General features: G+C 38.7%; 4 protein-coding genes across 4 annotated transcripts; 2 read left to right on the top strand and 2 right to left on the bottom strand.

Moving 5' to 3' along the window:
* Positions 1-717: 717 nt before the first annotated feature.
* PCOAH_00038170 (snoRNP protein GAR1) lies at positions 718-1311 on the top strand (the record flags this gene model as incomplete). The annotated part of the gene is made up of 1 exon (XM_020060608.1): positions 718-1311. One exon carries the CDS (start codon positions 718-720, stop codon positions 1309-1311), a length of 594 nt encoding a protein of 197 aa, XP_019916352.1.
* A 644-nt stretch (positions 1312-1955) lies between these two features.
* Positions 1956-5156, bottom strand: PCOAH_00038160 (Uncharacterized protein; the record flags this gene model as incomplete). Its single annotated transcript, XM_020060607.1, has 1 exon — positions 1956-5156. The coding sequence occupies one exon, from the start codon at positions 5154-5156 to the stop codon at positions 1956-1958; it is 3201 nt and encodes a 1066-aa protein (XP_019916976.1).
* A 2839-nt stretch (positions 5157-7995) lies between these two features.
* Positions 7996-10203, top strand: PCOAH_00038150 (Uncharacterized protein; the record flags this gene model as incomplete). Its single annotated transcript, XM_020060606.1, has 1 exon — positions 7996-10203. One exon carries the CDS (start codon positions 7996-7998, stop codon positions 10201-10203), a length of 2208 nt encoding a protein of 735 aa, XP_019916813.1.
* A 443-nt stretch (positions 10204-10646) lies between these two features.
* On the bottom strand, positions 10647-13346 carry PCOAH_00038140 (Protein phosphatase 2c-like protein; the record flags this gene model as incomplete). The annotated part of the gene is made up of 3 exons (XM_020060605.1): positions 10647-10871; positions 11065-11120; positions 11264-13346. 3 exons carry the CDS (start codon positions 13344-13346, stop codon positions 10845-10847), a joined length of 2166 nt encoding a protein of 721 aa, XP_019916511.1.
* Between the last annotated feature and the right edge of the window lie 2406 nt (positions 13347-15752).

Here is a 15752-nt window from a genome sequence, read left to right as displayed (position 1 = left end):
GAAAAAATATATATATAGATAACGACGTGCGTACAGATATGTACATATAAATGCATTTATATTATGAAAGTTTTGAGGCCAAAAAAGCCTTGATGAACCAATCGCCATTTGGGGAGGCACGGAAATGTAACCATTAACAACTTTAGTTCAAGTTTTTTATTTTTCATTCTTTTTTTTCACGAGAAAAGTAAATCATCCCCCGGGAAGAATCAGCAAAGAGAGCATTTGGAGACAGATACCTAGGGAAACAGTTACATGTCATTATTTTATTTTTTTTACTTCCCTTTAATTTTGCCAAGGTTACGCAGGGCGAAAAAGCCCTTGTTTTCTGTTAGCCCATTTTTGTGGTTGTATGTTTATTTGACCGATTTACCCCCCGTAGTGGTTGCAGATATAACTGTATCGCATCGACAGGAGCCCTCGCATGTAAGCATAAAAGTGGGTCGAACTTACTTTCAAGAGGACGCGCCATAGAAAGGGAGTATTCCCCACCACCCCAAATTTGTAAGCGATTTGCCAGGGCAGAAGCCAAAAAGGTCAAGAAAAAAATTACGGAGGAAGCAAACAAAAGGGGGAACGGCACAACGGCAAGTTGCTAAAACTGCGGAGGGCCATATACACCTACGCAAGTGTGTATACATCTGAGAAGGAGGGTACCTCCTGGTCCTTCAGCGCCCCATTTCTACCGTTCTACGCAGCCCCCTCCGTTCAAGCAAAATGGGCTTCTTCAAAAAGAACAAAAAAGGAAGCTTCAACCGAGGCCAAGAAAGCGAAATGAAATTTGACAAAATAATTTTGGGAGGCACATTCTACAAACACTGCGAAAATGACTTAGTGATAAAAAATAAGTTGGAAAATTTAGTTCCCTATTTTAACGGTAGGATATTTCTGGAAAATAAACAAGAAATAGGAAAAGTCGATGAAATTCTTGGACCCATTAACGAATTTTATTTTTCTGTTAAATTAAAAGAAGGGATACATGCAAAGTCTTTTTCGACCGATACGAAATTTTTTATTGACCAATCACAGACGCTCCCATTGAGCAGATTTTTACCACAAGAAAAGAAAGTTACTCATCAACCAAAGAAAAAGAAAAGATCGAATAGGGAGAAGAAGCAAAATAATATGACCCCTAATGTGAAGAAACCGAACAATTTTACTTTCCGGGGTAATCATAAAAATGACAGAGGTGGCAGGAAGGACAATAATCAGTTTAAAAGGAACAGTGGGAATTTTAGAAATGATAAAAATAATTTTAAGAACAGACCTAACAGCGGTCGTAAGTTTGGGAATCAGAGGGGTCGCTTTTAGGACCAATCTGCAAACCTTCCCATCGCGCATAAATGTACACCCACACGTATATATCTCTATATAAATGTATGTGCGTATGCGTGTGCATGCATCACTATGTACGTGCCCGCTTGGGTTTCTTTTTTTTTGTGTGTATGTCTTTTAACGCCTCGTTGCGAAGTAGAATCATTTGGTGGGCACTCCTGAATGCCTGACTAGCCGCGTAACATGCCATTCGATTTCTTTTATTTTTTCCAAAATGAAAAAATTTGCCCTTTTAATTTTTTCTCTGTAAATGTGTTATTTTGGACAACGTCCGTTTATAGAACGCTTTGGTGCGTTGTTTTATTTTGCCATTTTACGGTGCGCAGAGTTGCTTTTCCTTATAAAAGCTGCCACTTTGGAGAGCCGTGTGTGTGCCAAAATGCACACAAAAATTGGCTCCAACGATGGGGGTTCCATTTGAGCGATGAGTTCGAAGCCCATTTATTGCATTTCCCTCATTTTTATTAAACGCGTAAACAAAGTTTATTTGCATAACAGAAAAAAAATTAACATGAAAAAAAAAAAATTATATACCTTGTCGGATGGGGAAGCGGAACGGGCGAATTTTTTTTTTTTTTTTCGCTCCATTTGGCGTGGCGTTCCATATGATCACCGTAGCATCAATTTTTCTCCTCTTCCGCGTTATTCTTCACAGGGGCGCAATTCTCTGCAGGGGCATCGGATTTGACGCTCGCTTCGTCCACCCTGTTATTAGCAATATAGGAACTTTCAATAGGGACAAAGATGTTACTTTCGTACCCCTTATTTTTCACCATTTTTTTTTTTAAAACTCCCTCTCGTAAGAGTCTATCTATTAACGGCTTGGCGAGCAAAGGATAAATGTTAAGTCCCCTTGTAACAATTTCTTTATTCACATATTTCGTCTTAATGCACAAGTTGTACACATCGTTGTACAACTTTTCGATGTCGTTGTTAATTTGGTTCATGTTGTTTTCATCCACTTTTTCTATCTGCTCGATCTTGGGTTCTTGACTTTCGGGTGGGTCGGAAATGTTGTTCAGCAGGCTATTTTCATAACTCTTTTCGGTCTCTGAATTTTTCACGCTATCCTCTTTGGACGCGTCGATCAAATTCGCATCTGCGTTTGGCTGCTGCTCGGAGGGGAGGTCGTGAGGTGGGTCATTGGATGGTTGATCAACCGGGTCTACAGTTGGTTCTGCAGTTGGTTCTACAGTAGGTTCTACAGTAGGTTCTACAGTAGGCTCAACAATGGGGTCTACAGTCGGTTTTACAACCGGGTCAACAACCGGATCTACAACTGAGTCGTCCTCTTTGCGAATTTCCTCTTTGACCTTTTGGTCCGTCTGTTCCATCTGTTCGATTTTTTCGATTTGTTCGACTTGTTGCATCTGCTCCGCCTGCGCGGGAACTGCCTCCCGGTCGCGCTTCTTCTCCAAGACCTCCTTCTTCTTATCCTTCTTATCTTCAACGAACTTATAAAACTTGTATCCGCTCCTGCGAATGATATTTTCGCTAACCAGCTTATGCAAAACTTTGTCAATATCGTAGTTGGACACACTGGGGAACTTCTGCCTGATTTTTATTTTGCTCAGAATTTTATATCTAACGATGTATGTTCTTATTCTGTGAAGAATCTTCTTTTTATATTTAACCATCAATGATGTGCGCATAGGTTTTTTGTTTTTTAAATTTTTGTAGGTTAATTTTTCTTTTTTTTTTTTTTTCTTTTTCATTTTCGTGAGGGAGTTATTCTTATACGTTTTGGTGTAGTTTTTCCTATTTTCGTAGTGGTTCCTGTCTTTAGCTTTGTCAAGGTATGCATTCGCATCGTCCATCGCGTAGGAAGAGAACAAACGGCTGTTATTACCCTTGGAATTATTTTGAATTCCGTACGGCTTGTACATTTCGTTGGGAGTTTTTCCATTTATGTTTCTATATGGGGCATTACTGGCATAGGAATTATCATACAGCCGGGTAGCCATTTTGTCGACGTTCCTCCTGTAGGGGTTACTACTATAGTAGCAATTTCCAAGTTCGCTTTTATTATTAAGGGAGTATTTATTTTTCTTCTTCCTATCGTCTTCTATTTGTCTCTTCTCTACATTCACACAATCCTGATTATCTGGATCTTTGCTCGTCTGGGAGAGAATTTGGCCTATCTTGATATACCGTTCGTTACTATCCGAGTTACTACTATAGTCCTCGTCATTAGTGCATTTAATAACTCTGACTAGCGACGCTGATATATCTTCATTCAGTCTGCTATCCGATGAAGATAGTGATAAGGATCTTTTCCTTTTTGTTCCCCTTTTTCTGCAACTCCTTCTTCTTCTTCGTTTGCGTGACCGTTCATCACTCAGACTGGAATATTCCTCGTCGTACTCGTATACAACATCGGAATCGTCGTCATCATCGTCATCATAATCACTATCACTATCATCATCATAGTCATATTCATCGTCGTCCGTTTCGTCATCTTCCGTGTCGTCTTCTTCCTCTGTGTCTTCCTCCTCATATTCATCATAGTAACCATAGTCCGAGTCTCGTTCTTCCGCATAGCGCGTCTCCAGTCGGTTAAAATTACCCCCATGCCGATTATTACCACCACGTCGGATCATGGCATTATGCCCCTCTACGTATTCCTCATCATTGTCATCATCATTGTCATGATCACTTGTGTCATCGTCTGCAATATTATCCCCATCGATGCCGGTGTAGTGCTTCCCATTCTTCCCTCTGTTTCTGCTTTTCAGTAGTCGCTTCTTCAGGAAGGCTCGTCTATCTTCTTCGTACTTTGCTTGTTTGTATCGGTCTTCATTGAGACCATCTGTGTACTTACTAAGATCAACATCCTGGTCATAGTGATAATTAGCATGAAAACTGTCGTCAAAATTGTCCTCATTTTTAGCTCTCCTTGGATGTGCCCCTTCTCCATCATATTGGTAGTAATTGCCGTCTGTCATTTTACCGTACGGATGGCTGTTCGTATTGCACATGGTCTGATTATGCATCTCGTTGCCGTTGTAGGAATCTATCTGTTCTTCATTACTGGCGCTTGTAGAATTAACAACAATGGAAAGGTAGTGATGACCCGTTTCAACCTTTCCAATATAGTCCTCATTCGGCAGATTAACAAATTTTAGTAGATCCTTGTTGTCTGGGTTTCTAAAGTAGGGGGGCTGGTAATTGTACGGAACGACTTCATCATAGTAAAGAAGCTTCATCGAGAGGTAAGTTCGCTCAGGTAAAGGATTTAACGTCTGTGTGAGTAATACTAACGATCTTAACAATTCATAGGTCTTCTGCTTTGCGTCTTTTTTAAAGCATAATGCGTTTTCATTTTTTGTCTTGTTCCTATTTAGTAATCTGTCCTTTATATCTTTCAACCTGTTGAGGTTCAAATTTTTTTTTTTTTCTTCCAATTGGCTATCTGTGCATGCATCGTTGGGCTTATTTTGGGACGTCTCCAATGTGATCCCAATTTTGCTACCCCTAGCAGAATTGTACGAAAAACTGAACTTATAACATTCGATGGAGTTATCGTATATGTCATTTATGTCTAAAATAAGGATCCGTAAGTATTCCTTCTCTATAGCCTCGAATACTCCTTTTTCAAGCCAATTAATTATCATATGTGCTTCTCTATTGATGGGTAGAAGTCTCTTTAATTTTAATTCTTGTATGTGTACTTCCTCATACGCACTTTCTTCAAATAAATTTCTCAAATAAGTGACTAAACTGATCCCCAGTTTTATTATATTCTTTAGCATGTTCACTGAGTCCTGCTTCGTTAGCGCTTCCGACTGGGTGTGTGTTCTCACCGACATGCGCGAAATCATTTTGGCCGTTTTGGGGGTGGGAGTACAATGACATGTAGCAAGTCCAAAGGGGGGGGTGCAAATTTTATCCTATCTGCCAAATGAGGGTCGCCACGTGAAAGGGGGGCAAATGGAAGTTTCGCCCGCTCAACTGCTGGGATTGAATAAATGCAGATCCCTAGCAGGAGTTACAAAATCACAAGATAACAAGATGGTAACGGGCTGGTAAGACAATCGTGAAGCTCGCCCGTTCGGGTTAAAAAAATTGACAAAATGAATTATTAAAAATAATTTACACTCGTGCAGACAATGCATTCCTTCTGGTAACAAAAATGATATATAGCTTTTACCAATATAGTGAAACCTTCTCGAGGATGCCCGCTCTGTACACTGGGGGAAACAGAATTGGACAAGGAGACGGTCAAAGGAAGGTCAAAAGGAGGCTAAAAAAATTACAAAATGTGTGCACAAAAACAAGCGCAATGTGTATAAACAAGGACAAGCATACCATTCGGGACAATATTATAGAGCCCCTCTAAAAAAAAAAAAAAGAACGACAGATTATGCAAAAGTAGACAATTTATTATGTAAAAAAACTTTCATTTGCATAAAAATGGGAAAAGACTGAAACAGACAGAACAATTTTTTAAAGTACTAACAGTGATATTCTGCTCCACAGTTTTTTTTTTTTTTTTTTTTTTCCCAAATTATTGTAGTACATACAACTATAATATATACCTTAAAAGACTGCTCGAATGTTTACACGTGATATGCATTAATGTTATGTGTACACGTGTATGTGCATATGCGTACTTTTAAAGGTTAAAAAAAAAAATTCGAATGGTGAGAACGCAAATACGCATTTCGCTATTCACTACTTACCCATTCGTCATTTACGCATTTGTATCTGTGCACATATAATGAAGTGAAATATAACACGGGGATGGAAAGAGAGAAGGCACAAAAATGGGGTTAGCAAATGAGTGTGCAACGAAGAAAAGACTGTGTGTGTCAAAAAGGATTTCACAAAGGTGTAATACGTTATGGTCCTTTCGAGCGGGGGTGACCAATTAAAGTACTTTTGCAAAAATGTCATCAGTTGGGCAATTTGGCAAAACGGTAAGCAGTTGGTCGGTTTCACAGAATTACTAACCTTTTAGGCAGTGTGCGTAAAATGCAAGAACATAATTATGGGTCATCGGAATTCGGAAGCCTAGGAAAACAAAACTGCCCATCTGCGGTCACATTTAAAAAAAAATTAAACACACACAAAAAGAAGGTGGAGTAATCAAGAAATAAATGCAAAAAAAAAAAAAAAAGCATATACATTTATACATATATATATTTACATGTATGTTCATGATAAATGCGGTACATTGGAGCCAAAATGCGTGACAAAAAACAGTGACCAAAAAGGAGTCAACAGAAAGGAGTGAATAGCGCATCAAGTGAGTGTCAAAATGAGGCGATAAGCAGCATCCTCTAAATGTAAGCAACAAAATGGGCACAAAATATCAGATGCGCGTCGCTGGGTAGCGCAGTAGGGTCACCACACTGACAAAAAAGCGAATCGAATGTGCCAAATGAATCAAGTGAATTAAAATGAATGCCCAGCGAAATAGCAAAACGTGTAAAAGGCGGAAAGTGTACAACACAGCGAGGAAACGGTAAACGCAAAATGGTAAAAAGGGTAAAAAGGCAAAAGGCGCAGAGAGCGCGAAAAAGGAAAAATCAGCGTAACATGTTTTTCAAAAGAATTCACTTCGATATGTCATCATTGATTTTTCATACAAATGTCCAGTAGGACCAAGTGTTCTTAATTTTCGCGCGGCTCGAAAGGCGCATTAACAATAGGGTACGTGGCAATCGAGTTTTGTGGAAAACTTCCAAATTTCTCTGCTTCGATGTTTTATCTTTCTTCATTTGGACGTTTTCTCATTTGGCATTTTTTCATTTTCGGACGCCTTTTTCTTAATTTTGCAATTAAGTACTTTTTTTACTTAAGGACAATTTAAAAACGTACTTTTTGCATCCCCTGGAAGGGAGGAGCCCATATGGACATGAATCTTTTGCAATTCTAACAAATAATCTGCATATAGAAAAAATAAACAAAATTAAATTTGGCAATTAGTAAAAAAAGAGAAAAATATATATATACGCCGGAAAAAAAGGAAAAATTTTTACATATACAGTCAGGTGATAATTTTTTATAGCAGCACGTACATTTAATAGTGTAGCGGATTTATTATATATTCACTTTTTTTATGAAGGCAAGAAAAAAAAAAAAAATAATAACACCTCCCAATATTCTTTCACCACAGCAGTGGTAAAACTGGGGTGATAAAAATACAACCCTTTCAGCGCATCATCGATCTTTTGACATGCTATGTTTACCCTCCTCGTGAATGTAAAAATGTTTGTTTTATTTTTTTCTCATTATATCTAATTTGTCCGTGTTACCAGATAAAAATTTCGCACGAATATAAAAGTAGTGTACGCATATGAAACATTTTCGACATACAGAAAAACACGCGCACGTTTGAGAAATGCGTAAAAATGAGTTAAAAAAAGTGGACTGCAGTTTTTTTGCTCTTCACCGCAGAATGTAAAAATAAACATGATAGGCGCAACAATGCAAAAAACTGTCGAAGTATGAATTAAATGGAATAAAAAAAGAAGAATTTCAGACTAAAAAGGGAAACCTCATTCATTCGATCACTTTTCCCCGCCACATATACAATGTATCGTAACAGAGGTGCAAGGCGTAAAATGACAATGAAGATGATGTGCCTTTTTTGAATCTGTTTAAAAAATTGTTTTTTTCTTTTTTTCTTTTTTTTTACAACTTAAGCTGCACAAAATGGAAGAACTGCAGAAGAAAAGGAAATCCAGGTGGGGGGACTTGGAAAATAAAGCAGATAGTATTAACGAGACGGGCGGAACGGTCCAAGTGAATAAGTCAGCTGAACCGATTAAGACGAATGGGCTGTTAAACGCAGCGGGTAACATTTTAGGAAACCTCAGTATGAGTGGAGCGTCCAGATTGGCCACCCCCACCCCTGGACTAAAAATGAACCCCCCCGTAGGGTTGAACTTGAACACCGCCGCCACGAGTCTACCAAGTCAGTTCCCACTCACAGGGCAGAGCTTCCCTGCGCTATCTTCCGCTATGCATTTAAACATATTAAAAGCGACGGAGGCAGCCAAATTAGCAATCGAAAGAGCAAAAAGAGCTAGCAGGTTTAAGGAGGACATGAAACAGAACGTAAGGAAAGTAGACTTTGTACCGAAGCCTTTAAAATTTGATGAACAAGGAAGAGAAATAGATGATGAAGGAAATGTGATCAACATAAAACCGATTACGTTTTCTACACTCAAAGTGAATATTAACAAATTGGAAGAAAATAATCTTTTAAAAAAAAAAAACGAATTAGCAAATAAAAATAGTGAAGAATATCTACATGAAGATAATAGGTGGTTTGATTCTAGAATAAAAAATGTCCAGAAGAAGAAGAAGAAAAATGCCTTTAATTTTATTACACCAGGTTCGTATATGAAGCTAGCCAATTCGAGGAACTACAATTCAAAGGCGCAGATGAATTTTGATCTGAAAAAATTTATGCAGGATAAAAAGAACGTGCATTCTCTGCAAGAAATGTCTTTAAACTTTTTAAACAGTGATCTAAGTGATAACATTAATCCGAACCTAATAGATATTAATAACAAAGACGTTAGGAAGAGGAAGGAGTGGAAGGAGGATGAAAAGTATGACGTGATGGAAAAATGGGATTTGGTTCTATTTAAGAAGGTTGAAAATAAGGAAAACTTGAAGGAGTACATTTCGGAGCAAATGGCTAGCTGGAGGGGGAAGTTCCAACTGGGGGGAGGTACAAATCATGAAGGGGAGGAACCTAATGGAAATCCCCATGTAGATGAACAGGAAGGTGTGACAGACGAGACAAACAAAAATGATAACAGTGACCTAGACAAATACACTAGTAGCATCTACCTCGAAGTGAACAAACTGATACAGAAGCGGAGCGCGAATATCCTCCTGCTACAAAGTAACGAAATGATAATTAATGACGAGCTGTATAAAATAAATTTAAAGAAAATCACAAAATACGTGGAACACCCAATTCCGCTAAATGAAGATAAGAAAGAAGAGAAGATCACCCCTCCACACATGTTTTTAACCCCGGTAGAAAGAAAAAAGCTAAGAAAGAGAAAAAGACAAGAAAAGGAAAGAGAAAAACAAGACAAAATTCGAATCGGATTAATGCCCCCACCCCCACCTAAGATGAAACTATCAAATCTGATGAGGGTCCTTGGAGACAGTGCAGTTTCGCAACCCTCAAGAATAGAATTAGAAGTGAGACAACAAATGAAAGAAAGAGAACTACGACATTTTAAACAAAATCAAGAGAGAAAATTAAAGCCAGAAGAAAAAAGTAAAAAGAAAATGAAAAAATGGAAATGTGATCCAAATGAAGAAAATGAAGTCCTCGTTATTTATATATCCAATTTGTCCAATAAAAAACACGTATTTAAAATTGACATAAATGCGCAACAGCTACATTTAACGGGTGTCTGTGTTATGACTGTTCTTTACAACTTTATTATTGTCGAGGGGAAGCACATTTCCATTGAAAGGTACAAGAGGTTAATTTTTAGGCGAATTAAATGGAATGAAGACGAATACAATGAGGATGAAGAAGGGGACGACGATGAAGATGAGGAGGATGAGGAAGATGAAGAAGGTGGAACAAGAGGCATAGATCACGACCATAACAGTAGTAACCTGAAGGATAAAGCAGATCAGGGTAAAATGAAGTCCAATTTTGATACACAGACGGATTATCCTAATGATGCTGCAAATATTAACCTAAACCAGGGCTGTACTTGTAGCCTCATTTGGAGCGGCACTGTGAAGAAAAAGAACTTCCTCAACTGGAAGATGATAATTGCCAAAACCGAAATGGAGGTAACGGATTATCTGCAGAAGCATGACGCGCTGCACTATTACCACATAGTCAAGAAGCACAGGAACGTGGCCGATGATGTGTGAAGTGGGGGTAGAATACGGCGTAACAGTGACGCAATAAGGAGGAAATGTTTCTCCACAGAGAGGCACAATTTCGCACCTTTACCTTTCTCTATTTCTTCCTTTTAAGCTAATTAAAATTATGTGTACCTTTTTTTGGCACATTTGAAGTGGTCACTTGGGAGAGGGTGCACAGCTAGACTCCTCCTTCGGCATGCGCTTCTCAAACGTATGCCTTCTTCCGACCTCTAATTTTTTTTATTTTACACGGCGCATTGTTTATTGTGCGTTCGTTTTTGGCCCCATTGGCCATTTTGGCCCTATTCCCCCGCGTTACGCGATTGGGGAGTGTTCACCGTTTTGGTTATTTGCACACATTTGATTGTTTTCACAAATTTGGTTGTTCACACACACGCGCTCTTTTCATCCCTGTGGACCCCGAACCCGCTTTCACCCAGTAACATTTCGAATTAGTGACTTCATAATTTATAACCACGCGCAGTTACCTCAGTTTGTTAAACAGAAAATGAGTTAACGCAAAGTGGTGGAAACAAAGGAAACTTCAAAATTGCATTAAAAAAAAAAAAAAAATTGCCCCGGTGGGGGATCACACATAAGAACGGTTAGAGGTCTTCCTCGTATGAGCTTTCACGTCGGGTGGCAAATCAGAAGTATAAAATTACCAACGTCATCTAAAAAATAAGGGGGGGGGAGAAAAAAATAGGAACAATGTGATGGGAATAACTGGGTGCAAGTTGCTTCAACGTTTGTTTAAACGAATGACGATTAGCAAGAATATGTACGGTTAGCACCCACGGAAAGGAAAGTCTATAATATTAATATGGATAAGAAATATATATATATTTTGGGGCATTTCCCACTTACATCATCGACGGTGTCGATCCTCTCCCACCTTCTCCAGGACTCCTTGATAATTTCCTCTGCAGGGAAAAAAGGGGAGCAAATAAGTTAGCCGTGCAGGGGGGTCACAATGTAGGTAAAATGGCCCTCCTGGAACGTACATCCTTCTCGCTCATAGACATGTATAATGGACGGCTATGTCCCTCCCGCTTGGTGAACTTACCCATCGCAACGTGGACCTTCTTCTTACGCTTGCGGGAAACCATCTGGACGCACTCCTCACTGCTGATGAATTCCCAAATTCCATCCGTGGCAACGATAATAAATTTATCCTCCTCGGATTTATCGAAAATTTTAATGGTGGGTTCACAAGTAACGCCAATGAAGGAGGACGTTATATCACCGATGGCTCTGCTCATGGCCAATCCTGGATACATTTCATTTTTGACAAAAACTCTGTAGGAGACATCTCCTTGCAGCTTTTTCACTTCCCCACCGAATGCAACAATTCGATCTTTCTCTAATTTTAAGGAAGGCTTATGGTCTTCAGTAATATTATACGCCCTAAAGGTATTGGTCTGTTGATTCTGCTTCCCCATAACTGCTCTGCTGTCCCCTGTGTGAGCGGAATAAATTTTTTTCGTTTCAAAATTGTATAGGATGATGGTGCAAGTGGTTCCACTTAAATTATAGTCGATGAAATTTATGTTTATCGGATTTATGTTATTGTTAATGCAGTAGGAATAATTGACTAAGTAGCAGTTAATCATATAGAATAGCGTTTTCATCGTGCGAACAGGATTTTCATATATTCTTTCAATATTATAGGAGAAGAGAAGGGGAAGGACGACATGAGCAAAATTACTGATGTCATGTCCTGATGGACCATGTCCATCGAAGACCATAATTAATATCCACTGATTTGTTTGGATAATAGTAAAATCATCTTGGTTCGGGAAATCTAATTTTCTTCCTTTTTTACACGCAACAGATATTTCAGCGTCACATGTGTAAGAAGGGGATTTATAGAAAAAGGTATTCTTATCCTGAAAAGGTTTGGTGTTCTTTTGGTATAAGCAGTAGGCCCCCATAACGATGAAGGTTATATTGAGGTCGGGCAAATTCTGATCACATGGTATTTCTGTGATGTCTCTTTTTATCCACTCATTCCTGTCAACCGATTCGACAATTTTCGAAAAGGAACATTTTTCCTTTTTCCTCTTCAATTCGTATTTAAAGTTTTTCTTCTTCACACATTTTTCCTCCTTCTGATGCGGTTGTCCATTTTGTTGTTGATCTTCCCCCTCTTCGTCACTCCCCACGACCTTCTTCAGATAGGTACTCTTATACTTCTTTTTCAACTTATTGCATTTATTTTTTATATACTTTTTTAGCAAGGTAAAATCGTTTTTTAAAAAGCTGTCAATAATTTCTTTCGGAAAAGTGGGAAATTTCATAATATCGTGATTTATATTCAATGAATTTCTAAGCGCGTACCTATCCTTTTTATTTGGGTCCAGCATGTCCACTATGTTGTTCGCATTGAAGTAGAGGAACAAGCTAAACAGAAAGACGACAATGATATCCACATCTCTTATGTCGTTTAAAATCATATTGCTGTATTTTATATTGAGTAAATTTTCTCTTTTGTTTTTTTTGCACAGATCGTTGGTGTTAATTAGGTTGCTATAAAATGAGGAGTTCTTCTTCGACGGTGCGTCTACATGGTGGTTATACGTTCCGTTTGTATCATCTTCATTTGAGGAGCCACTTTGGGGAACCTCCTTTTTCTTCTTCCCCTTGGATGAGTCCAGTTGTATTTTTCCATTCATATACGATTTGTGTTCATTCTTATCTGCTTCATTTGTGTGTTCCTCCCTTGGATCAACTTCGCTTCTCCTTTTACTCTGCCGTTTGGCTTTTTTCTTCCCTTTCTTTTTACCTTTCCCGTTTATCATCAGCACGTCAGATTGGTCACTGGAAGAGTTGCTAATATGCTGACTAGCTCGACGTTGCTCATCCATTTCTTCCTCACTTTTGTCATTGTCACTGGGGGTTCTGGAGTGAACATGTATTGAACCGTCCTTATAAGCTTCATTAAATCTGTCACTAACCCAGCTGGATTGGTACACAGTTGAACCTTCCCCCCCGGGGTCCTTCCCCCTTCGGCTCTTTTCACTCCTATGGTATGCATTACTATCAGCTGCGCGTTCATATTCGGGGTTGGAATCCACATCGGACTGCACGTACTTTTTTTTTTTAAATTTAAATTTGGAGTAACTAATGAACGATATGCAGTTTCCCATGGTTGGCGTGGGGACAGGTGGGTCTAGTCGGACATGCTCAGGTGGATACGTTAGTGTGGATTGGACTATATAAGTGGGTACATCTACAAACGCACGCACCGACATGCGTTTGCACACCACTGCGGGAAAGTGGACTCTTCAATCACAAAAAAAAAATGAGCATAAGACGTGCAGATAGTAACAGATGTTCGGGGCAATGAACACAACAGTTCAATTTTTTACACATCGGACGTGGTAAAAAGAGTACTGGGGATTCATTTTACCAGACCATGATGAGCTGGTGTAGAAAAAAAAAAATAATGGGGGGGGTGGGTTTACAGTTAAGGGAAAACCAAAATGTACATAAAAAGACGCAAGCAATGTGTACTTATAAAACGGTGAGTATGCATTTTTGCCCTTACTCGCTGTAAAAATTGGAGGCTAAATTGAACCATCTCCAGGGGGAAATCATCGATGGGAAGAAATAATTAGATAAACAAAATTTTGCACAATTGGATGGGGAAGGATGAATTAGTGACGGAACGTATATTCGCCTATGTCCAATGGGACACATTTGCACTTAACTGCGTGGGTATTTAGCTCACACTCTACGTGCGGCAAAAGTGCGCATACATTGGTGGGCACACATCCGCGTGTACAAATCCCCATGCATGTATTCACAATGCACATCAGGAATGGCCATGAACGTGAACTTTTCCGTGGGGTGGGAAAAAAAAAAGACTGCAACAAAAAATATATATAATAATAATAATAATAAAATAAGCAGTAACCATGCGAGTAGCCGCGTTGGAAGGTATTATTTTCAATGTTGTAGAATAAATTAAAAGCAACAGGGGAGGGGTAACCCGCTTGGATAACTAAAAACATGAATTGGCAAAAGCTATAAACATGAAGCTGGAGGGAAAGGCGAAATGTAACCTCTGTCTAATTTAATTTTCACACATGCATTAAGCATTATATGTAACAACTGCATTCTTCAAAATGATTTATTTAAAATGAAGTGAAAAGAGAATTCGCAAAATTTGGTGGAATAACAACGTATACTTAATTTATAAAATCTGGAATGCAAAAAAAAAAAAAAAAAAAATTTGAAAAGAAAGAATAGAAAAATAGGCAAGGCGGGAAATATAACTAGAGGGGACGTGAACACATTTTACTTTTAATAAATCTATAAATGGTCGCAAAGGGAAACTTCCATGTAGCTGCAGTGGGTACGCGCATGGGGGACGTACATATGTATGGAAGTGCACGTGAAGGTGCGCGGAGGGGGGATTATATGCTTATCTGCTCGAGTACATAAGCGAAAGTTCCCGTGGGGGCAGCACGTGCACTCACTCCGCTGTGTAAATTAGTATGCATCCTGTCTGCGAAACAGACAACTGTGCAAGTGAAGCTGACGTGAAACAGCTTTGTCGTGAAAAAAACGGCTATGTGTAAACAGAAAAAGAAACAAAAAATATATACACATGGAAAAAACATGTACACCTGGAAAAAACATATACACCTTAAAAAAATGTACACTCTATAAAAATGTACACACTTGAAAAAATATATGCACTTTAAAAAAACATATGCACCTTGCAAAACCACAGGAAGTTGTCTATCTTCATGCAAAAGTTACACATGGGTACTCTTCAACATGTTTTTTTTTCCTGCATATTTTTTTCGCGCACCTTGGCAAACTGCGCAAAATGAAACTCTGCAAAATTGTGAACTTTCGTCTGGACATTTATAGCAACATGAAAAAGGGGTAAACCCAACCAACATGAACATGAACGTAATCATACACGTAATCACAATCATACATGTAAACATAATCATACATGTAAACATAATCATACATGTAAACATAATCATACATGTAAACAAACAGTTACACAAGCGTACGCGGGAGCGGCGCATAAAGACATGTACACAGTACAAGAAAGCAATCAAACCGTCTGTCCAACGCGATATGCTCGCCACATAAATTGGACATGCAACATCGGTGGAGTAAATAAATGCTTCGTTAAAAGCTTACGCTGTGTGGAAAGCAAAATGGAGGAAAATCCCCAAATGGAAATTATGTATACATAGGGTAAAGCTTATAAGTAGGATGGAAGAAGGGGGGCAAAAGTTGCACAGTCAACGGGAAAATACAACATAATTGCAACGCATCATTCAGTCCATTTTTTTACTTTAAAACGGTGTTCCTTCATGCTGTGCCATGTCGCGTTTTTTTTTTTTTTTTTTGGCTTTCCAATTTTGAAGGGCGGAATAAACGGAAAAAGAATATTCACCTTTGCAGTGGTGCAAGTGGCAACTACTTTAAAAAAAACGAAAGAAAAAATTTCATCAAAGGGGTACCATCACCAAAATGGACACCCTAATAAGCGTACGTATTATAAGTATAAGCATCTCTATGCA

Source organism: Plasmodium coatneyi, chromosome 12, assembly GCF_001680005.1.
Source record: "Plasmodium coatneyi strain Hackeri chromosome 12, complete sequence".
NCBI classification, from domain to species: Eukaryota; Apicomplexa; class Aconoidasida; order Haemosporida; family Plasmodiidae; genus Plasmodium; species Plasmodium coatneyi.
This window is presented reverse-complemented; position numbering and strand designations above follow the sequence as displayed.